The sequence below is a fragment of the Loxodonta africana genome, chromosome 6, assembly GCF_030014295.1.
Source record: "Loxodonta africana isolate mLoxAfr1 chromosome 6, mLoxAfr1.hap2, whole genome shotgun sequence".
NCBI lineage: Eukaryota > Metazoa > Chordata > Mammalia > Proboscidea > Elephantidae > Loxodonta > Loxodonta africana.
This window is the reverse complement of record NC_087347.1, coordinates 88,319,524-88,343,997: the sequence shown is the minus strand read 5'-3', so window position 1 is coordinate 88,343,997 and position 24,474 is coordinate 88,319,524. Positions and strand designations below refer to the sequence as shown.

The 24,474-nt window shown below is 39.7% G+C and overlaps 1 protein-coding gene across 1 annotated transcript in view; it reads left to right on the top strand.

The window, feature by feature from the left end:
* The window catches only part of TANC1 (tetratricopeptide repeat, ankyrin repeat and coiled-coil containing 1), a 304,559-nt gene that overhangs the window by 189,652 nt on the left and 90,433 nt on the right, over positions 1 to 24,474 (top strand). Inside the window, exon 5 of the mRNA XM_003406004.4 lies at positions 12,020 to 12,124. Coding sequence (XP_003406052.2) covers positions 12,020 to 12,124 — 105 coding nt within the window. The remainder of the gene's footprint in view (positions 1 to 12,019; positions 12,125 to 24,474) is intronic.

Below are 24,474 nucleotides of genomic sequence, written 5' to 3'. Positions count from 1 at the left end.
ATTCATTTGCAAGGTGTGTATTTAGCACCTGAAAGCTGATGGCTGTTTACCTTCTGTTTGGCACCTTTTGTGTATCTGTTAACCTTAAGAGCCCATTGTCTTTAACTTTGAGAGCCCCCTTCCCCTATAACACATGGTCGAGAGTAAGAGAGATTGGAATGAGGAAAGGAAGAAATGAGTTTAATTTGTAATCAAGAACAGTCCCTGTATATCTTAAATCTTGTAAACCAGGCAAGAAGACACTCAACCAAGGCCATCAGACCCCACTTAGACAGGAGGGTGCCGTCTTCCTTAGAGGCCCTGCATGTGGCCTCTGCTCTGCATACTTGATACCCTTGCCACCAGAGTATGGTCTGTGGTCCCACCCAGACCTAGTACATCAGAACCTGTATTTCACAAAGACCCCTAGTGATGGTTGAAGAACATGATGAATGTAATTAATACCACCAAACTGTACATGTGAAGGTTGTTGAAATGTCAGATGTATTGTTACATATATGTTTACCATTAAAAAATAAATGTCGCCCGGGTAACCCTTAAAACATGAAAAACTGCTTTAATACCAACGCCTGGATCAGCTGACCAGAAGTAACTGGGAGGTGGGGCGGCCATGACAGAGAAACACATCAGCTTGTAGATGAGTTGATTTTCAAGTTAATACTAGAAAGTTTTGTCTTTTTTTTTTTAATAGCCTCTTGCCTTGAAACATAACTAGTGCTATGCTTTCTGGGTAATTGTTATGTAGTATTACATTTTCAGGAGCCTTAGTGACACAGCGGTTAAGAGTTTGTCTGCTAACCAAAAGTTCGGCAATGAGAATTCACCAGGTGCTCCTTGGAAACCCTACGGGCAGTTCTACTCTACCCTATAGGGTTGCTGTGAGTTGGAGTTGACTCGACAGCAACTGGTTTGGTTTTCTTTTGGTTTATTACATTTTTGTTAATTTGGGGAAATTAACTCTGTAGCACTTGTTTTATGTGATGGGAGAAATTATTTTACTTGAAAGTAGCTTGTGCCTGGGAATGTTCTTCAGAGAGAGAGAGAGAAACTGTAACTGTAGAAAGATGCTGGACAGCTAAGCCTTAGAGGTTGTAGCATCAATAGATGCTTGTAACTGGTCTGGCCACCTTTTGTCCTCTCTGCAGCCAGAGTTCGCTGAACAGAACATAGCATGGACTCTGAACTGAAGGCCCTGGTCATAGCATTCTTTTCCTGTGTAATGGATGAGATACCCCTGTTACTGATTGAATTGTGTCCACCCAAAATGTGTGTTAACTTGGCTAGGCTGTGATCCCCAGTATTATGTGATTGTCTCCCATTTTGTCATCTGATATGATGTTCCTATGTGTTGTAAATCCTGCTTCTATGATGTTAATGAGACAGGATTAGAGGCAGTTATGCTAATGAGGCAATACTCAATCTACAAGATTAGATTGTATCTTCAGTCAATCTTTTTTGAGACGTAAAAGAGAGAAGCAAGCAGAGAGACATGGGACCTCATACCACTAAGAAACAAGAACGAGGAGAATGGCATGTCCTTTGGACCCAGGATCCTTGTGCTGAAAAGCTCCTTGACCTGCGAAGATTGATAACACAACCTTCCACCAGAGCAGACAGAGAGAGAAAGCCTTCCCCTGAAGCTGGCACTGTGAATTTGGACTTCTACCATCCTAGACTGTGACAGAATAAATTTCTGTTTGTTAAAGCCATCTACTTGTGGTATTTCTGTTATAGCAGCGCTAGATAACTAAGACAACCTTACTTCTCTGGAAGGTATTCCTTCATTTTCTGAGATTTCTTTTTAACCTGTTTTGGTCACAGCCTTTTAGGTAAGGTTAGAGTCTTTCCTCCACTGCCTGGTGATCCTAGTTTGTGTATAAGCATGAGGTGCTGAAGAGATGGTTGAGAGGTATGTGTATGCGTGTGTTTTGAGGGCAGGTTTTGCTGTAGCATGATTGGTCAGGGATCCCACCATTTCTTTGGGTCTCCTAACAGTGATTACTTATAGATCTTTATTTCTTGGTGAGCTTCTACAGAGAGAAATCATCTAGTCTCTTCCTGCCACAGTGTACGGCTTGGCTGTCAGTGTTCTCACAGCTGACTGGGGGGTGGGGCATTCACCTTGGGACTCAATAGGCTGCATATAGAATTTTTTTCTTAATTCTAGTCTTTTAGTTTAGTACTCAAGAGTTTAGCTTGCAAATATCTATGGTCTTGGAATTCAAGCTTTTCCCAGAATACACCCAACCTCCAGGATGAGGAGGGAGGGGATGTTTCCTAGCTTGGGAAGGGACTTTGGGGGCAGAGGGTTCTAACTCGTCTTCCTTAAATAGATTTTCATCTGGTCATTCTGTGTTTGGCCCCACTTGTACCTCTGCTTACAGTGGTATCTGAGACTTTCCGAGGCTCTGTTGTTGTTAGCTGCAGTTGAGTTGGCTCCCGACTCATGGTGGTTCAGTGCACAATAGAACAAGACACTGGCCAGTCCTGTGCCATCCCCATGATTGGTTGTGGCTTGGGTGGTTGTAACCCTTAAGAGTTTTTTTTGGCTGGTTTCCTGAAGCAGATCGATAGGCCTTTCTTCCTAGTCCATCTTAGTCTGGAAGTGCTGCTGAGACCTGTTCAGCATCATAGCAACATGCAAGCCTTCACTGACACACGGGTGGTGCCTGTGCATGAGGTGCATTGGCTGGGAATTGAACCCTGGTTTCCCTGCATGGAAGGTGAAGAATCTACCACTGAACCACCAGTGCCTCATAGAGGCTTTTTCCTGAACCCTCAGCACTAACCTTTTCTGCTTTGCTCAGGCCACTGCTCCTCGGCCATCTGTTTCCCATCTTGAGAAGTTTGGTTCCTTGCCTGTTGTCTTCCTATTCCATTGGTCCCTCTTTAATCCCTTTACTACAATTTTAATGGTGTTTTGAAAGGAAGTGGAGGCAGGCGGGTTTGTGTTTGTGTGCTATGCCTAATGGAAAATGCTCACAAATTCTCTAATGAGTGATTGAGGAGAGAAAAGAATAAAACCTTAATGATTATAAATTTATCTTGTTTAGTTTTTTTTATAGTGTATGACGGTCAGCTGTGAAAAGCAATTTAAATAAAAGGATCACACTGGAGAGCAGTTGTTTATGTTCCCTTTATAATATTTCAACTCCCAATAAAAGTTAGAGTAAATCAGAGACAAATGAATATGAACAAAAGATTTGCTGACTGTACAACCAAGATGATTGGATGGTAGAAGGTTCCAGCCCTTACTATTTCTAGAATTGTATGTTTAATCCATATTTCATGGTTTTATAAGTGCTGAGTGGTGGTTTAGTGCATGGACTTTGAAACTGCACAAACAAGGGTTTAGATGCCTGCTTCCCCATGTGTGTGACCAAGAGCAAATTGCATAGTTTCAGTTTCCTGACTTAAAAAATGAGGGAAATAGTGCTTTTCTCCCAAAGTTATTAGAATCAAATGAATTGATGTATATAAAACCAGCATATGGAGCCCTGGTGGTACACTGGTTAAGAGCACAGCTGCTAACCACAAAGTTGGGGGTTCAAACCTACCCGATAGCTCCATGGGAGAAAAGACCTGGCAATCTGCTCCTATAAGGATTAAAAGCCTAGGAAACCCCATACAGCAGCTCTCCTCTGTCATATAGGGTCGCTGTGACTCAGAATCAACTCAACAGCTTATAGCAACAACAACAAGACTATTATGTCCTTTGAGTACATGTTTGTTTTTTTACTTTGGTGTGTGTGTGTGTATATATATATGTTTTATCATACTTTAGGTAAAGGTTTACAGAGCAAACAAGTTTCTCATTAAATAATTAATACACATGTTATTTCGTGACACTGGTTGCCAACTCCACTGTCAGTACTCCCCCCTTCTTGTCCTTGCATTTGGGCTGGTGTGCCGCTTAGCCTCGTTTTGTTTTATGGGCCTATCTAATCTTTGGCTGAAGGATGAGCCTCAGGAGTGTCTTCATTACTGAGCTATAAGGGTGTCCAGGGGCCATACTCTTGGGGTTTCTCCAGTCTCTGTCAGACCTGTAAGTCTGGTCTTTGTGTGTGTGTGTGTGTGTATGTGGTGTGTGTGAGAGAGAGAGTGTTAGAATTTTGTCCTATATTTTTCTCCAGCTCTGTACGGAACCCTCTATTGTGATGCCTATCAGAGCAGTTGGTGATGGTAGCTGGGCACTGTCTGGTTGTGCTGGACTCAGTCTGGTGGAGGCTGTGGTAGTTGTGTTCCATTAGTCCTTTGGACTAGTCTTTCCCTTGTGTCTTTGGTTTTCTTCATTCTCCCTTGCTCCAGACAGAATGAGACCAGTGGAGTATCTTAGGTGGCTGCTCACAAGCTTTTAAGACCACAGACGCTGCTCACCAAAGTAGAATGTAGCACACTTCTTTATAAACTGTGTTACACCAGTTGAGCTAGATGTTCTCCGAGACCATGGTCCCCACAACCCAGTAATTCAGTTCATCAGGGACTTTGTGTCTATGGAGTTTCCATGACCTTGTCTTGCCATGACCAAGTTGTGCTGGCTTCCCCAATATTGTATACTGTTTTTACCCTTCACCAAAGTTACCACTTATCTATTGTCTATTTTGTGTTTTTCCATCCCTATGCCTCCCCTCCCTCGTAACCATCAAAGATTGTTTCTTTTTTTATCCTTAAACCTTTTCATGAGTTTTTATAATAGTGGTCTCATACATTTGTCCTTTTGTGATTTACTTATTTCACTTAGCATAATGCCCTCCAGATTCACCCATGTTGTGAGATGCTTCACTGACTCATCTTAGTTCTTTATAGTTGCGTAGTACTCCATTGTGTGTATGTACCATAGTTTACTTATCCATTCATCTGTTGATGGGCATCTAGGTTGTTTCCATCTCTTTGCTATTGTGAATACAGTTACAATGAACTTGGGCGTGCATTTGTCTATTCATGTGATGGCTCTTATTTTTCTAGGATATCTTCCTAGGAGTAGGATTGCTGATTCATATGATATTTCTATTTCCAGCTTTCGAAGGAAGTACCGTATTATTTTACAAAATGGTTGTACCATTTTGCATTCCCACCAGCAGTGCGTAAGAGTTCCAGTCTCCCCGTAGCCTCTCCAACATTGGTTATTTCCTGTTTTTTTTTTTTTTTTTTGGATTGTGCCAGTAATGCTGGCATGAGATGGTATCTCACTGTGGTTTTGATTTGCATTTCTCTAATGGCTAGTGATCGCCAGCATTTCCTCATGTGCCTGTTAGCCACTTGAATGTCGTCTTTCCCTTTTTTTTTTATTTCCTTTGCCCATTTTTTAATTGGATTATTTGTCTTTTTCTTGTAGAGGTATTGGATTTTCCTGTAGATTTTAGAGATTAGACAATTGTCGGATGTGCCATAGCCAAAAATTTTTTTCCAATCTGTAGGTCCTCTTTTTACTCTTTTTGGTGAAGTCTTTTGATGAGCATAAATGTTTGATTTTTTGAAGCTACCAGTTAGCTAGCTTATCTTCTGGAGTTTTTGTTTTGTTAGTTATGGTTTATATCTGGTTAATGCCATGTGTCAAGGCCTCTAGCACTGATCCTATTTTTCCTCCTATGATCTTTATAGTTTTTGGTTTTATATTTAGGTCTTTGATCCATTTTGAGTTAGTGTTTGTGTATGGTGTGAAGTATGGGTCTTGTTTCTTTTTTTGTAGATGGACATCCAGTTTTGCCAGCACTATTTGTTAAAAAGAGAGTCTTTCCCCATTTGATGGACTTTGGGCCCTTCTCAAAGATCAGGTGACCGTAGATGCTTGGATTTACACCTGGGTTCTCAATTCTGTCCCATTGATCAGTGTATCTGTCGTTGCACCAGTACCCCTAGGCTGTTTTGACTACTGTAGCTGTATAGTAAGTTCTGAGGTCTGGTAGTGTGAGTCCTCCTACTTTATTCTTCTTCAGTGGTGTTTTACTTATCTGGGGCCTCTTCCCTTTCCACGTGAAGTTAATGATTACTTTTCCCATATCTTTAAAGAATGGCGTTGGTATTTGGATCAAGATTGCATTGTATTTGTAGATTGCTTTGGGTAGAATTGACATCTTCACAATGTTGAGTCTACCTATCCATGAGCATGGTATGTTTTTCCATTCATGTAGATCTCTTTTGATTTCTTGCAACAGCGTTTTGTAGTTTTCTTTGTATAGATCTTTTACATCCCTGGTTAGATTTATTCCTAAGTATTTTTATTTTTTAGGGACTATTGTAAATGGTATTGTTTTCCTGATTTCCTTTTCTTCATTTTCTTTGTTGGTGTTTAGGAATCCAATTGATTTTTGTATGTTTTGTCTTACGTTCTGCTACTCTGCTGAATCTATTAATTTTAGTACTGTTCTCATGGAGTCTTTTGGGTTTTCTATAGTATATTATCCACAAATAGGGGCAGTTTTACTTCTTCATCACCAATCTGGATGCCCTTTATTTATTTTCTTGCCTTTTTGCTCTCGCTGGGACTTCCAACACAATGTTAAATAGGAGTGGTGATAAAGGGCGTCCTTCTCTTGTTCCTGTTCTCAAGGGGAATGTTTTCAGCCTCTCTCCATTAAAACTGATGTTGGCTGTTGCTTTTTGTAGATGTCCGTTATTATGTTGAGGAATTTCCCTTCCATATCTATTTTATTGAGAGCTTTTATCAGGAATAAGTATTGGACTTTGTTGAATGCCTTTTCTGCGTCTATTGAGGTGATCATGTGATTCTTTTATTTATGTGGTGGATTATGTTGATTGACTTTCTAATGTTGAACCATCCTTGCATACCTGGTATCAATCCAACTTGGTCATTTTTTTGATATGATGCTGAATTCTATTGGCTAGAATTTTGTTGAGAATTTTTGCATCTATATTCATGAGAGATATTGGTCTGTAATTTTCTTTTTTGTGTGGCGTCTTTGCCTGGTTTTGGTATTAAGGTTGTACTGGCTTTATAGAATGAATTCAGAAGTATCCCTTTTCTATGTTGTGAAATAGCTTGAGTAGTACTGGTATAAGCTCTTCTCTGAACATTTGGTAGAATTCTCTAGTGAAGCCATCTGGGCCAGGGTTTTTACTTTGGTACATTCTTAGGCTCGTTTCATATCTAACATTACTGTTTGCTGTGATAGGCACCATACTAAGCCTAGGAATCAGATTGTCCTGTTCTCAGTGCTCTCATGGTTTTCCCCTTATAGCAGGAGCTCACTTACTCATTATTTAGCTCTGGGACATACTTAGGCCCACGGGTTCTATTCTGGTTGAGATCATCCAACTGTGTGCGGAACTAAAGCCACCTCTAGCCGAGACCACTGCTGTAGTCTGCAGGCTGCTCTGCCTCCAGGCTCTCCCTTATGTGCCCCACCCTGCACACTGTGGACAAATTGGCCTTTCCAAAATGTGTATTCATTCCTACTGCTCCGTATAGAAATCTTTAGTGGCTTCCCTTTGCCAACTGTGAGTCTGAAATTCTCAGGAATTTTTGCCACCATTTTAGAGCTGCTTAATGATAATAATGATTCGCTGAATGTTTATTATACTAGCAGGCAGGATCTGAGGTAACCATTTTGGTTGCACTATCTTAGTTACTCCTCGTGCATAACCCATGGGATAGGTACTCTGGTCATTATCACTAATTTAAATATGGAAGCTTAGGCTGGGGTAGGTTGAATAACTTGTCCATGGTTTCCCAGCTAAAGTGGGGAAGAAGAGTAGTATTTAACCTAGATTTGCCCAGCTCCAGAGACCCTGCTCTTAACAGCGTCACTCCTCAGTGTCTAGTATTTCTTATAGTTAGTAATTGACCTCTGAATAGAATATAAGTGCAGATGATTAAATACAGACTGTTATTAATTAATTTAGTTTTATTGTCCTTAATGAAGGTTTACAGAACAAACTAGCTTCTCATTAAACAATTAGTACACATATTATTTTGCAACATTGGTAACCAACTCCACAACATGTCAATACTCTCCCCTTCTCGACCTTGGGTTCCTTGTTACCAGCTTTCCTGTCCATTCCTGCCTTCTAGTCTTTGCCCTTGGGCTGGTGTGCCCTTTTAGTCCTGTTTTGCTTTATGGGCCTGCCTAATCTTTGGATGAAGGGTCAACCTCAGGTGTGACTTCATTACAGAGCTAACAGAGTGTCCCGGGGCCTTACACTTGGGGTTAAATATAGACTTTTAAACAGATGGGCATTGGTGCTTTCCAAAGCCCTGGGTGATGATAGTCCAGTGATTCATAATAACCATTGTACTTTCATGTGAAATAGCCCACACTTTAAGAAAGTACTTACCATTAGAGAATATTTTTGGAGGGTGTTTTATGTATGGAATTGGGTGGTTTGGAACTTAGTTCTGAAGAGATTTGCTGTTACTGTACCCTGAAAAAGTATGGTGAGCAGAAACTTATAGGTATCTCTAGGGCAGTGATATGGCTGCCGGTCATTGTCATTGGACGATAATAATAAAGGATTTTTCCTCCCCTGAGTCTTTTGAGTGGAAGAGAGCAGATGAAAGGGACAAGGATGCTAGTGATCCACTTTCCCATAAGGAGTACCGTATTTTTCACAGATAGTATACTCACGGAAATAACGTGACACACATATAACTTGCCAAAATGTCAAAATTATGTTAAAAAAAAAAAAAAGTTCCGGCATAGCGTGCCCATGCATATAGCATACGTGTCTTGTAACATTTTCAGAGGTGAATTTCAGCCTCATTCACCCTCATTCAATAATCCAAAAATGTTACTTTTGATCATATTTATATAATAAAACTCTAAGCCATGGTCAAGAAGTCATGAATCAAGTTTGGTAGTACCTCAGTAATTAGAAAATAAACAATTGAAACTGTGTGCTTGTTTCTATTAATTTAAGTTGATAATTATATCCTCATTGCTTTTGAGTCATCAATTAGAACCTTGAATCTATTGAAGCCTGTCCATAAATCATGGCTATCAATCGAAAGAGTAAATAAACAAAGCAAAGCCTGCACTGGCATAAATGGCCTCAAGTAGCTAGTACCTATCAATAAGAATCTCGATTCACCTATGTTGACATAATTATCACAGTCATCTTCTGGCTTTTAATTGGAGGCGTAAACAAAGCAAAACCGATACTTAATACCTCTTGGCTCAGCAGTTGAATGTGAAAACCTTATTAGATCATCTTAAGAGAAACTATTAAGCTATGTTAAAACCAAGCCAAACCCACTGCTATCTAGTCAATTCCGACTCATAGTGACCCTATAAGGCAGAGTAGAACCGCCCCATAGGATTTCCAAGCCTGTACATCTTCATGGAACCAGACTGCTACATCTTTCTCCTGTGGAGTGGCTGGCAGATTCAAACTGATGACCCTTTGGTTGGCAGCAGAGCACTTTAACCACTGTGTCACAAGGGCTCCTCTAAGCTGTGTTAGGTCTGCTTATCTCACAGCCTAATTATGTCTTATTAGTGCCAATGTCTTGTGTTTGTTTCGGAAAATATTTACCTTAAATGAAGTTTCCATGAGATCAGTTTTATCCTGGTAACATTAAATCCATTGGACAGAAAAAAATGGAAACTGAAGCCAGCAACATGTTAAAAAAAAAAAAAAAAAATTGGTATAGTGTGCTTATGAAAATATGTGGTGGTGTTGCACAGTTTGCAAAAAATGTATAACACGCGTTAATTGCGTAAAAACACGATCAGTAGGTGGGAAACCAGAAGTGTAGACAGGTTCTTATATTTGTCTTGGTTCCATTTCTGTCTGCCCTATTCAGGTCCTTCTGTCTCCTCCACAGCAAATATTTTAGTCTCTCCCCCTCCCCCCATCTTTTCCCATTATGCATATTCCTATGTTTTTTTTTTTTTTTTATGTAGGTACATGTATGTTTCAAATAATGTCTGAATCATTCTTTATATATTGTTTTTATAGCCTATATTTTCCACTTACATTATGGACATATCCTCCCTTTATCCTTGTAATCATTCTATTTTCACTTAAAAAAAAATCCCTTTCTGGCAGGGTTAAATAAATTATGCAGACAGCCATATGATTAAATACTGCATTAAAAAACCCCATTGCCATTGAGCTGATTCCAACTTGTAGTGACAGAGTAGATCTGCCGCATAGGATTTCCAAGGAGTGGCTGGTGGATTTGAACTGCCAACCTTTTGGTTAGCAGCCTGAGCTCTACCAGGACTCCAATACTACATTAATCACTTAAAACTCATGGCTTCTAGAGTTTGAAATAATGTCCTTATTTGTAAAGTACTATAAGCCTCTTTGATAATGTGGCTTATTTTAAGATGTAGTACATTATAGCTGCCTGGGAACTGGATTATTTTTATAGTAGTTGTAGATACTTTTGTGGCAAACCTTTAGATGGCAGCATCACTCACCATAAACTATAGTTTGAACAGAATTTCTCAGACGCATGAGGTGCTTGAGACAGAAGGTTGCTCGAAGTCCACCAGAATCGCCTCTTCGTTGTGCGACATATGGAGCTGAGGCTCTGAGAGGTTAGGACTGTAGCTCCGGGGCGAGGTGGGGAGAACTGTTGACCGCTGCCTGGCACTCTTTCTACTACTCGTTCTTTTACTGATGTAGGATGTTTACTGTCTCTACCGCCTTATTAAAAAACTCACTTTAAGTATAAGAAAACCAAGCAGGTGATTTTGGACCACAATATAATGTAATGAAACATTCGAAAGAAATAGGCAGAATCTTTTTTAAAAGTTTTTTTGAGATATAATTCACATACCATACAGTTCACCCATTTCACCAGTGTAAATTCTGTGGATCTTAGTATATTCAAAGGCTGTATGACTGTCACCATAGTCTAATTCTAGAACATTTTGATCACCCCAAAACCCTATACCCCTTAGCCATCACCTCCAACTCTCTATCGTGCCCCCCCATCCCCCCAACCCCTGGCAACCATTGATCTACTTTCTGTCTCTCTAGATTTGCCTATTCCAGACCTTTCATACGAATGGAGTCATACAATATATGGTCTTTTATGACTTGGTTGTTTTACTTAGCATGATGTTTTCAAGGTTTATCCATGTTATAGCATGATTCAGTCCTTCATTTCTTTTTGTTGCCCAATATATTCCATTGTATGGAAACAACATGTTTTGTTGTCAAGAGAACATTTAAATATTATGAATAATGCCGCTATGAACATTTGTATACAAGTTTTTACATGAATATATGTTCACATAGGAGTGGAATTGCTGGGTCACATGGTAACTATATATTTAAACTTGTTTTCCAAAGTGGCTGCACAATTTTATATTTGTGTCAGCAATGTGTGAGAGTTCCATACAGTCTTACTAAGAATTTCAGATTTTCTAATGATAAGTGGGTGGAGGTTAGGGGGAGGTGGAAGATAAGACTCTCAGTCTGTTGTGTCCCTGAGTCCCTTGCTGGACTAGCTGCTGTGCCTTTTTGAAGGCAATTGTATGAGCTGCCATGAAAGCAGTCATCTTCTCAGCCCCACACAATTACTGTGCGTCACCAGTCTGATAAAATGCCTGTGTTATATGGCTGCTCAGAGCATGTTGATATTACAGGCTGGCTGTTTGTAATCCTTGCCTCCTGACTTTGGAGATACCAAGCAACCAAATAGTCTTTGTCCCAGTTAGAGAAAAATTCTGAATAAAGAGCTCTCAACCACATGCTGCCCAGGTTTGAACATGTCAAAATCACCTACTTGACATACACCGAAGACAGCTGCAGAGACTTCACAGCAAAAGAGCAGCTTTTGTTTTTGTCAGAGTTGACATTCTCAAAACTGAGCTGACCCTTCTTATTTGGCAGCCCAGACTGGACGTTATCGTGTCTGTACTGAAACGGGTGTGTGTGTGTGTGCGTGCGTGTGTGTGTGTGTGTGTGTGTGTGTGTAAGGGAGGAGAAGGGGCTGGCTCTTCCTTTAGGCATATTTGGGTTCTGGTAAGGATACACACTGTACATTCTGAAGCTTTGTTTGCATCTGGAAAAAATTAGACACACGAAATCTTTCCCACTGCAGGTCCCGTCAGAAAGCCTAAGTATGTGGAAAGCCCCAGAGTGCCTGGAGATGCAGTTATAATCCCGTTCAGAGAAGTATCCAAGCCACCAGAGCCCAGTGAGAATGGTAAGAATATGTTTTCTGTAATTTTTTTTTCTCTAAAGATTTTACATAATGGCACTCTTCATTTGAGAGGGAAACTTGAGTGCCTCTTACAGGAATGCTTTGCTGAACTGAATGTATTTGGGAGGCTTTTTCTTTGGGCAGTTACAGAGATTTGTTTAGCTAATGTAAATTTTTGGAATTAGATACCCAATGTAGGAATAGTTGAGTGGGCACATATGCAATGTTTAAAGGTTGAATCTTATTTCCTCTGAATTTTGACCCACTCGGGTTTGGGGACGTGAAATGCCAGGAAGTATACTGTTTCTAAGAATTTTTGTTTTGTTTTTAACTATTGCACTGTTTCAGAATATTCAATAACAAGTTTTGCCTGTAAAGCTGAAACTGGATAAAGCTTATAATAACTAGCTTTCTTAAAAGCATTTGATAACTTAAAAAAAATTTTTTTTTTTTTTAAATATGTAACTTTTTCCTTTAGGGGACATTGAAGTAGGCCCCCCCCCCAAAAAAAAATCCAAATTGATAAAACCTTTTAATGAAGATATTTTGTATTCAGTATCTGGAAATGTGTATAGCAGACATTATGAACTTTGTACCATTTCATAGATGTATTAATAACTCTTTTATTGTTTTCAGTCTATTCAAGAATTCACCTGTTTGTTCCTTTCTAGGCAGTCTTCAACTCACAAATGCTATGGTCTCGTAATTTGAGTGTTTTGAACTTGCATCCTATTTTTCTATAGAGACGTGGTTAGGAACTCTGGCCTATATAGAGAAACCTATTTTACCCTCAATGTAGAGAAAAATTTATATAGTCTTTCTGAAAGAGAATTTAGAAAAACTCGTTCTCATTTCCGCTTTGGAATACCTAGTATCTTCCTCTCCCCCTCTGCTGGTGGTTAGGGGAGGCGGTTCCCTTATGTTCTAGCCTCTGTGTTTGGATTTTATTTCTGGTAGTGAATAGTGGGGAGTAAGTATGAAGTAGGATATGGGAAGAAAATGGAGTAGGGTTGGTCATGAAAATAAGGCTAAAAATGAACTGAGAGGGAGGGATTGGCAGAAGCTGAAAACCAGGAAGAGAAGAGGAGTTAGGGATGGGTGGATCAAGAGATGGGGCCAGATGCTAGGAATTCTGGGCAGGGAAGAGGTGCTATTGCAGGCATCTTGTTATGAGAAATTCTACCCTTTACCTCTCTGGTTTAGGTAAAAGGTTCACATATAGAGGATTTCTGCTAAGATGGGAACAGGGTGCCAGGTGTGGGGTGGTGAAGAGAAGAGAATCCACGATGGTGTTTGCTTAGGACAACCATTCACTAATACACAAGGCCTCTGTTGTGAAACTTGTGTACCAGGTGTCTGTCCATGGGCCTGTCCTCTCTCATTTTTATTCTTGATGTGGAAAGGAAAATAACCTTTTCCTCTGTAAGTAAATATCAATTACATAATTTACAGAGCTGTCTATCCATTTCAGAATAAGCCCACACCTATTATCTCTATCCCCACCCATTCCCCAAAGCCTTTAGAGTCCTGGTCAGTTATACCCTGGTGTTTGACTGACCTAGACTCCATCCCCCTGGCTGGGAGTATTGTTGAGGTTCTGTATAGGATTTAGACTCTCCCTGGGGTTGAGAAATTTAGGATTTTTATTGAGCAAAGAAAACAGATTATATGTGGTTTCCATTGTGGAAGACTTTTCTCTCCTTGCCCAAGGCAGAATTGGCCATTTTTCTTGGGGGTAGGTGGGTGGGGTGGGGTAGGATAGGGAGTGTGGGGCATCTCTATAATTTGGTGCCGAAAACAAACAAACCAGTTGTCATCGAGTCAGTTCTGACTCACGGCGACCCTTTGTGTGTCAGAGTCTAACTGTGCTCCATTAGGGTTTTCAGCGGTTATGATCTTTCAGAAGTAGATTGCCAGGCCTTTCTTTGATGTGCCTTTGGGTAGCTTCAAACTACTAACCTTTCAGTTAGTAGCCAAATGCTCGAGTATTTGCACTACCCAGAGCTAAATTCAAGTGCAGTGATCAGTATTGCTGGAGTAGTCTGGGGTTTGTGTGTGCATTTACTCTTGAGACCAGAGACTTCTCATCAGTCTCTGGGATGGACTGAAATTATAACATCCCTGGACAGTGAATAAAGACCAGAAGTTTCCCTTTTGCCTAGAACTAAGAAATCAAGTGCATTTTCATTTTTTAGTTTTTTTTTTTTTTTTTTCCTTCCTTTTAAAGGTTTCCAGGAAAGGAATGTAGTTTGTGTTTGTGGGCACATGGCCATGCCTGAAAATAACCAAGATGTTGGTAGAAGCCCCATGGAGTTATCTTTGTGTTGGTTGATGATGAGGCGATTTCCTAACGAAATTGAACTTGATAATTAGGAAAAGGGTGGTGTGTTTTGTAATCCCTGTGGAATCTTTTACATTTCAATGGGGTTAATTAAGTCTGCCATATTAAAAGTAAATTTTATGTCCAGGTCATTGAACCTAACGGGGAGGCTGGAGCTAACTAAAACAAATAATTGAGTTTGCAAGTACAAATACATGATTAAAACAAACCCTTATTTCTAGGGTTTACTATCAGCATCATTATATACGTTTTAATTTAAAATTTAGTCGTATGCTTTCCTAAATGATGTGTGTCTTTAAGTTTCTAATTCTTTTTGGGGTCTGTTGATAATAGCATTTCAGAATTCACCAGACTAATAAAACTCTATTGAAAACAGTTTCTTGTGAAATGCTTTTGAAATTTCACATAGACTTACAAAATATCAAGTTTTTTCTAAATGTTTGAAAAATTCTTCCCAGACTAAGCTGCCTCACTTTCGCTTTGGTGACTGCGTAGCTCCATACATCTTGATTCTTAGCTCTATATTTAAAATTTAAATCAAAGTAAAACAAAATCAGTGAGTACTTTAAATTTATTAATTTATAAATAATTGTATTTATGTATAATCTGCATATTTTAGCCATGGGAAGTGAGTAAGAGGACATGGGGCAGATGAACATTTTCGTTGTAAGCAAAAAAGGTTTGTTAAAGTTTCAGTTTGCCTGGAAACATCTTTAGGAAAGGACATTCCACATTATTGAATATTTCTAAATATTTTTGAAAAACAACATTTTCTAATTTACTACTCTAGGAAAAAAAGTGATTTAATAATATTCTCAAACAATATACAAACCCCCCCCCCCTTTTTTTCCCCTTGAATAGTCATAACAAAAGCTGTATGTGCTGTAGAGTAGGCCCTTTACAAATGAGGTTCCTATTGCTTAACCAACATATTGTTTAGGTGGAAGAAAATCATTTACCCACAAAATAATATCTCTGCCTTAAGGAAAAAAAAAAAAAAACCCAGATAAATTGGAGAGGATTACTAAATTATAATAGGATTCACAGCTATACTTCTTTGAATCCATTTAGGTTTGCTTAATATATCATTAGCTACTTGAGCAAGAATTGATGGGGAGGGGTGAGAAAGCTTTAGTCTTGTGAGTCATTGCCTGATGAAGATCAATCTCAAAATATGATGAAACTTTTTTTCTGGCAGTCTGGTTAGCTAGCAAAACTAACATACACGAACCAAGAGAATAAATATAAAACTTTCTTATTGGGAAGGGGGGAGTATTATTTACTAGATATATTTGGAATTCTTTTTTTTATGACAGACTGTTTCAGACACTCAAAAGATGTAGAGAATATAAAAGACGTAAAGATTGACACCTGTCTGCCCACCACCCAGTTTAAGAAATAAAACATAATGGTGTATTTCCCCCTGATCATACCTTCCCCAAGAGATAACCTCTATCCTGCTTTTGGGAATATCTTTTAACTTTCAGCTTCTTAGAGTGATGATGTACCATTTGATTTTTTTAAAGTGGAGAAAGGTTAGAAGTAGGGAAGGGGGAGCATGTGTTGTGGAAGACAGACTCTAGCTAAGGTATCCATTCATTGTGCATTTCCTTAAATAGATATTAATTACGTAAATTTCTATGCTACGAATGTCCCAATGCTGAATGCTATTGAGTTGGGTTATCAAACATAAATATTTTCTTCATGGAGCCTTAGAGACTAGTAGGGGACCTGTATATAGAGTGACTATAATATAAGGGAAAAGTAGTGTTAACTAACCTAAGCTGTGTGATAAATCTGAGAGTTCCATAGATGGCAGTTCTGAGCCTGGGAAAGACTTAATTGGAGCTCTGCTGTAGATTTATCTGGCAACAGAGTGTAGGGTGGGATAGGGTAGGAAAGAGACTAAGATCAGAGAGACTGATTAGAAAATGATTTGATCAAAACTACAATGAGATTCCATCTCACTCCAGTAAAAAAAAAAAAAAAAAAAAGGGGGCATTAATCCAAAAAACACAAACTAATAAATGTTGGAGAGGCTGTGGAGAGATTGGAACTCTTATACAGTGCTGGTGGGAATGTAAAATGGTAAAACCACTTTGGAAATCGATTTGGTGCTTTCTTAAAAAGCTAGAAAGAGAACTACCATACGATCCAGCATTCCCACTCCTTGGAATATATCCTAGAGAAATAACAGTCTTTACGCAAACGGATATATGCACACCCATGTTTATTGGAGCAGTGTTTATGATAGCAAAAAGATGGAAGCAACCAAAGTGCCCATCAACAGATGAATGGATAAGTAAATTACGGTATTCACACAATGGAATAGTACGCATCGATAAAGAACAGTGACGAATCTGTGAAACATTTCATAACATGGAGGAACCTGGAAGACATTATGCTGAGTGAAATTAGTTGCAAAAGGACAAATATTGTATAAGACCACTATTTATAAGAAGTTGAGAAATAGTTTAAACTGAGAAGAAAACATTCTTTTGTGGTTAGGAGAAGGGGGAGGGAGGGAGGGTGAGAGAGGGGTATTCACTAATTAGATAGTAGATAAGAACTACTTTAGGTGAAGGGAAAGACAACACACAATACAGGGAGGTCAGCACAACTGGGCTAAACCAAAAGCAGTTTCCTGAATAAACTGAATGCTTTGGAGGCCAGCATAGCAGGGCCAGGGGTTTGGAGACCATGGTTTCAGGGGACATCTAAGTCAATTGGCATAATAAAATCTATTAAGAAAACGTTCTGCATCCCACTTTGAAGAGTGGCATCTGGGGTCTTAAATGCTAGCAAGCAGCCATCTAAGATGCAACAATTGGTCTCAACCCATATGGAGCAAAGGAGAATGAAGAACACCAAGGACATAAGGTAATTATGAGCCCAAGAGACAGAAAGGGCCACATGAACCAGAGACTACATCATCCTGAGACCAGAAGAACTAGCTGGTGCCCGGCTACAATGGATGACTGCCCTGACAGGGAACACAAGAGAGAACCCCTGAGGGAGCAGGAGAGCAGTGGGATGCAGACCCCAAATTCTCATAAAAAGACCAGACTTAATGGTCTGACTGAGACTGGAAGGACCCCGGTAGTCATGGCCCCCAGACCTTCTGTTGGCCCAGGACAGGAACCATTCCCAAAGCCAACTCTTCAGACGTGGATTGGACTGGAGAATGGGTTGGAGAGGGATGCTGGTGAGGAGTGAGCTTCTTGGGTCAGGTGGACACTTGAGACTATGTTGGCATCTCCTGCCTGGAGGGGAGATGAGAGGGTAGAGGGGCTTAGAAGCTGGAGAAATGGACGGAGGGAGCGAGCTGTCTCATTAGGAGGAGAGTAATTGGGAGTATGTAGCAAGGTGTATATAAGTTTTTGTGTGAGAGACTGGCTTGATTTGTAAACTTTCACTTAAAGCACAATAAAAATTATTTAAAAAAGAAAATGATTTGAGTAATTCAAGGGAAAGAATAAGGTCTCAAATTAGAACAGGGTCAGGAAGGAAGAGGTAGGGAATTGGAAGATTCTTGAGTTGTAAGGACCTGGGAGCCATAAAGAGACTAAGATGATGATCTCAGGGCTTTGAGAGACTGCATTACAAGGTCCCTGGGGGAGAAGGAACAGTTTAGTTTGAATTCAGCTTTACGCATGTTGAGTTTTAGGTACTGGTGGAAACCTTAGGCAACAGGTAGTGGGAAACTCAAACCAGGGCTCGAGAAAGAGCTCAGTATGTAAACCGGGGGAACATTTGCTTGGAGGTGACATGATGAAATTAGGTGAGTTAGTTTAGGGAAAAAAGGTCATGAGAGAAGAGAACTGAGAAACTTTGGTGTTTTACTTAGGAGCTGTGGATAAGAGGTGGAAGAAATACTGGTGATGGGGTAAAAGAAGAACCTATAAAACTGCAGCTTTCTGGGAACAGTGGATTTTCCCATTATGTCTCCTATGGCTGTTACACTTTTTCCCTTGTAGGACAGAGGGTTTGCAAGGTCAAAAATCAACAGAAAAATCACAGGGATGTGGGAGATATCGAAGGAGGTGGGATATAGATTTTCAAAATGACTGTTTAACAGGGCTGTAGAACTGCGAAGGCAACTTAATTGTAGGTAGGTGATAAGGAAATGAACTGGTGAGGATAGACACTTTTTTTCCCCAAAAAAGTTGAGTGGGTAAGGGAAGATAAAAGATTAGGGTGAGAGGGGTGTGTGTGAGTGTGGTTGAATTTATTTTTAATAAAAGGTGGAATTTAACATAATGATATACTGAAAACAAAGGTTCTCAGAGTGTGGGCAGTGAATTTCTAGGCATTCCCAAGACCCTCTCAGGATTTCCTGAGGTCAGTTTTCTTTTTGTAATAATACTGAGAAGTTATTTCTATTTCTCCTGTGTTGACATTGCACTGATGGTACAAAAGTAATTGTGGGTAAAACTGCTGATGTCTAGTACACATCAAGGCAGGCCACCATCTCTACGTAGTGCTCACTGGATTCTTCACCACGTGCACTCATGGTCAGAAAGAAGAGCTTACCAAAGAATGCCCTTAATGAAGCATTAAAAATAATGAATATTAAATCTCGTATTCTGTGTGCTGAAATGGAAGTCTGCATACAGCACGTCTGCATGCTGAAATATGGTGGTTGTCTCAAGTAAAGTACTTGTGTGTGTGTTCGAGTTGCAAGCTGACCTAGCCATGGGACATCATTTTTCCTTGATAGAGTGACTGCCAGTGGTTACTCAGAATTAGGTATTTGGCTCACATTTTTTTGGAAAGGAGAAAAATGAGCCTGTCGCTTCAATTTAAAACAAACAACAACCTGACAGTATTTGTTGCCAGTGATAAAATCTGACCTTTTGAGAGTTTGGAGGAATTTGCATCTGTCACATTGAGCTTTTGATTATTTTACTAGACTTTTCAATTGAGATCTCTGGTGCTACTAATTAATATGAAATTTTGATATTATATAATAAAATGTGTCAACATTTGTAAGATCTATAAAATGAATGTTTTTCAAACGACCCAATGCATGATGTTACAAAATGTTGCATGGGTAAAAGATTAATTCAAAGTATAGACAGACTGTTGGATTTTACTATGACAATGAAAGTAGTTCATTGGTACGGTTTCAGATTCAACATTGGAACTAACCTTTTTGAAATTGCCACTTGTGAAGTCTTGGTGAGGTACCAAAGAAGAGTATCTGTAATTAAGTGAAAAGATTCCTCCTTTTCCCAACTACCTATTTGTCTGAGGCTGCATTTTTTTTTCACATGCTCCAAACAAAAGAATATATCACAACAGATTAAATACAGAAACAGATATGAGAATTTAGTTATCTTCTATTGTATCAGACATTAAAGATACTTACAAAAATGTAAAACAATATTATTCTTCTTATTAACTTGTGTAATTGAAAATATATTTTCATTAAAAAATGTTTAACATGTAGTATTTTATTACTGTTAAATGAAATATGTATTTTTTAAATTTAGTTTTAACTTCTAGCACAATAAAAATAGTGATAAATATATAACCCACATAAACCAAACATCTTTGAATTTCTCAATAATTTTTAGGAGTGGGTCTTGAGACAAAAGTTTGTGGACTGCTGGCTTAAAGGGAGCAAAAGAAGAGAGGGAGAAAATAACAATAGAAATGAGAAAATTGATCGAGAACTCTGATAGCTATCTAGAGCTGAGGAGATGAAGATCCAGAGCTAAGTGGTGCTAAGACTGAAGAGAAAAAAGGCTAATTCAGGAGACATTTTGAAGGAAAAAATGGCAAGGTTTGGTGATGATTTCAATATAGAGGTGAATGAGATGAACAGTTTAAAAATAACTTTAAGACGACTGTGTTTTAGTGTTGAAGACTAGGAACCAGTTACTGACAGAAGCAGAGCAGACTCATGGATAGATGCTCCTCTATAAATGCTATCTTTGAAGATTCAAGGAGGAGGGAATGATGATGGTGGAGGAGAAGGAACAGCCAGGAAGAAATGGAAAAATGCTTGTAAATAGAAGTCAAGGCAACAAGAAATTCAGCAAGAAGCAGGTCATGGAAGCAGAGGCAGGAGAAGGGCCTGTCTCATTTAACAGACTTGAGAAGTACTGTCATGGACACTGACATTAAGTCACTTGGTCAAGGTCTCATAGTTAGTGAATGGGCAAACACTGTCAGCAATGCCCAGTGCTCCTTAAAGTTTGAGGAGGATGAAGGTGGAGACGGGGCTTCAGTTTATGGAATGACCATTGGTAGTCTTCAGAGATCTCCAGTTTCCGTAGAGTCTGGCTTTAGGAGAGGGAGATGAAAGCAGTAAGTACCGACGAAATTGGAACATTTTTGTTTGGTGTTAGGGATTGAATTGTGTCTCCCAAAAATAACTGTCAACTTGGCTAGGCCATGATTCCCAGTATTGTGTGACTGTCTACCATTTTATTATCCAATGTGATTTTCCTATGTATTATAAATCCTATCTCTGTAATGCTAATGCAGTGGGATTAGCAGCAGTTATGTTAATGAGGCAGGACTCAATCTACAAGATTAGGTTGAGTCTTAAATCAATTTCTTTTAAGATATAAAAGAGAAAAGTGAGCAGAGACATTGGGGACCTGATACCATCAAAAAAAGCAGCGCCAGGAACAGAGCATGTCCTTTGGACCCGGAGTCCCTGCACCTGAGAAACTCCTAGACCAGGGGAAGATTGATAATAAGGACTTTCCTCCAGAGAGAGACAGAGAGAGAAAACCTTCCCCTGGAGATAGCACCCTGAATTTGGACGTCTAGTCTCCTAGACTGTGAGAGAATAAACTTCTCTTTGTTAAAGCCATTCACTTGTGGTTTCTCTGCTATAGCAGCACTAGATAACTAAGACATTTGGTAATCAGAAAAGGGAATTTTGTTGTCTTGAAATAGTTCAGAGAAAGTGATGAAAGACAGAAAAATTGTAAGCAGAAAGCTGTTTTTTAAGAGATATATAAGCATATTGAATGTAGGTATGAATCTCTGAGAACCAGAAAATTAAATACTAGTGAGGAAGTGTGGGCTCTTAGTGTTAAAGGTGATACAAATGACCACCTTGATACAACATTTGTGTATATAAGGTATTTCCCACACATTAATGTTTTTGAGCCTCGCAGCATCTGTGAGAAGTGGGTTATAACTACTTTATGATGAGGAAATTGAGGTTCAGAGAGGTCCAACAGTATAAGGGGTCCAGAATAGCTTTTGTGTGGAGAACATTCTTTCTTGGGAGACTGTAGGTAAGGTGAAAGGATGAATATAAGGGCACTAATATGTTTGAAGTTAAGGTGGCGATAATTGGGAAGCTGGTCATTTTATGGACTGTAGCTCAGTGCTTGTTGTCCCAAACCTGGTCCAACAGGCTCTCAGTTGCTAAAAGGGGACAGGAAGGAAGTGAGCCAAGAAATTCCCTTTACCTTTCCCCACATGATTAACCTTCCACAATGGGGAGATAACCGGGGATTCCATGAAAATGTAGTATCACTCTCCACCTGCCTAATGGATCCCTGGGGACTGTGAGGCCAATTATTTTCTCAACTTCAAATAATTAAAAAAAAAAAAAAAAAAAAAATTTTTTTTATTTTTTTAAATAGCCATCATAAATTCTTGAGACTTTAAATCCACGAGAATATAAAGTGTTGGTAAGATATGAAGCCATTCTTCCCTCTAAACCCTATCCCCACTGAAAGTAGACCTTCTGTTCAGAGTAGCCCATTAGAATTTGATTTGGAGGTCAATTTGGAGTAATAATTAGCTTAGAGAAAACCATATCCAGCTGTTAAAATCTCAGTATTTGGCGAATAACTACAGAAATAGAAACATATTTCTGTTTCACAGTTGTGTGGATCAGAGTGAGTTCTCAGGCATCTCATCTCTCCCAAGATAGTGCTGTCACGCTTCACCCAGGGGTCCTTCTGCCAGAATGAGAAGTTCAGTGAGAGAAGGCTCTGTGCATTAGGGAAGGAAGGATGTGGATGACATGACATGGATTAAGGAATCAGACTGAAGGGGACATTCTAAGGGAGGGTAGCAAGAATGACATTTTAGAAGAGGGAATAACATGAAAAGACAGTTGGGAAACCTTAGAAAGAAATAGAATTGCAACAACTTAATGGATGCAAAAACTGAAATAATCTTTGCTACAGCACGTAGGGGACACTGAGTTTCTGTAAAGGGTGATGAAAAAATTCAGAAGTGGTGATGGTTGAATGACATGATGAACATATTTTATGTCTCTGAACCATAGATGGGAAGATAGTTGACATGGCAAATGTTCTGTTACTTACATATTTACCACCACCACCAAAAAAAAAAAAAGTTTGCTCATTAACCCAAGGTTGGGAAAGGGTTTGCAACTTTGGTAGCAGCAAGTCCAGGTTGAATAGTCAGGAGAACAGTTAATCCTGAATTTGGGTATCTTTTCAGGTTCAGCCGTTAAACATGGAGTTTGCCACTGTTCTCCAGCCTCTCTGAAGGGGTCAGATTTGGATAACTAGTTGTTTTTGGATTTTTTGTTCGTTTATGGGAAAGCCCTGTAGAATCGGAGATGTCTACAGATGCTGTGCGGAGGCAGCAGCGACTTTGCTAGGGATGCCAACCAGCCATGTAGGACCTACCGGGGTGCCAGGCATCTGTGCGGCCTTGTTTGTTGTCAGGGCAAATTTTGTGGCAGCCAAGCTTGTGCAGCTGCTCTCTGCCTCCACAACAGCTGCCAACTGGGAGTAGTTTCTGGCTGTTTCCCCAGAGTATTTCAGGTTGAACCAGAAACTAGACTTTCTGGGGCATAGTCACAACTGGGTAGCAGTATGGAGATTGTTTCGAAAGGAAAGAGGGGTGTGGAGAAGAGAAACTGCTGTGTTCTGTCCCCTCACCCACTTCTTCCTTTTCCACCTGCATCCTGTTCCCTCCCTCTAGTTCAGCTGCCACCCAAGATAAAGCAGCTGCCCTGCCTGAGCCTGGGTAGGGCTTGGGGCAAAAAGGGAGGGGAATTGGGTAGAAGGAGGGCGGGAACTGATCCTGTTCTGAAGTGGTTCAGCCCTTGGGTGTGCCTGGGCTATGCTGATTTGGTTTGGTTCCCACATTCCTTTCACAAATGCCCAGGTACCTTGATAATCAAAATGTGGTTTGCGGTCCCTGGTGGGAAAGGTCCTTCTGTAGAGTGGTTTTGGGGGTATGGTTGACTTGCCCTTGGGTGACTTCTTTCCCCCATGCTGGCTTGGGGCCACTGTCCCATCATGTTATGAGTTTAACTCAGATGATCCAGAAACATCAAGGCTCTCACCTTAGAACAATCAGGTCTTTCCCCTGCAGTTCTCTAGAGCAACTAAAAACCATCCATGCCTGCAAACAGCTCTTCTCATTCCAAACATCAGGAGCTTCTGAGAGCGAGCAAGGCGTGGGGTGCTTTTCCTTCCTTGAAGATACTGCTGCCATCCTGGGAGCATGGCTTAGCAAAATTGAACTGTGAGTGAGGATAATGCAGATAGACTTCGCTTATTTTCATTTTCACAGTTCCTAACAAAAGGCAAAGTTAGCATTGAACTTAGTTGGTGATATTGTAGCTCAAAGGTGATGTCACTATTTCATTATTCTTTCCTCATTTTTTTTTTCTACAACTCTTATCTGCACATTTTCACATCTAGGGAAAATACATCCTTGTGTGTATTATGTATTTAGATACCTAGATGATTAACATAAAAGAAGAACCGTTAAAATGAGGATTGTTTTATTGGTTGCATGTTGTTAAGATCTTAACTTTTGTAGCACAGTTTTCTTCATCCCCTAAATCATGCTGACTTGAAAAATGTAAGAGAGGTGTTAGAATTGTGTGGTTATCCTTCTACTTGTCAACCATAGTTAAGTACCCTTAGGCTTTTGGATAAAAGGTCAGTCTACAGCTCAACATTTGAATCAAATCCAGCAAAAAAAAAAATTCTCTTAAGGCAAAAATCCAGATGATCAAACTTAGGGAGAACCTGAGAAAGGAAAG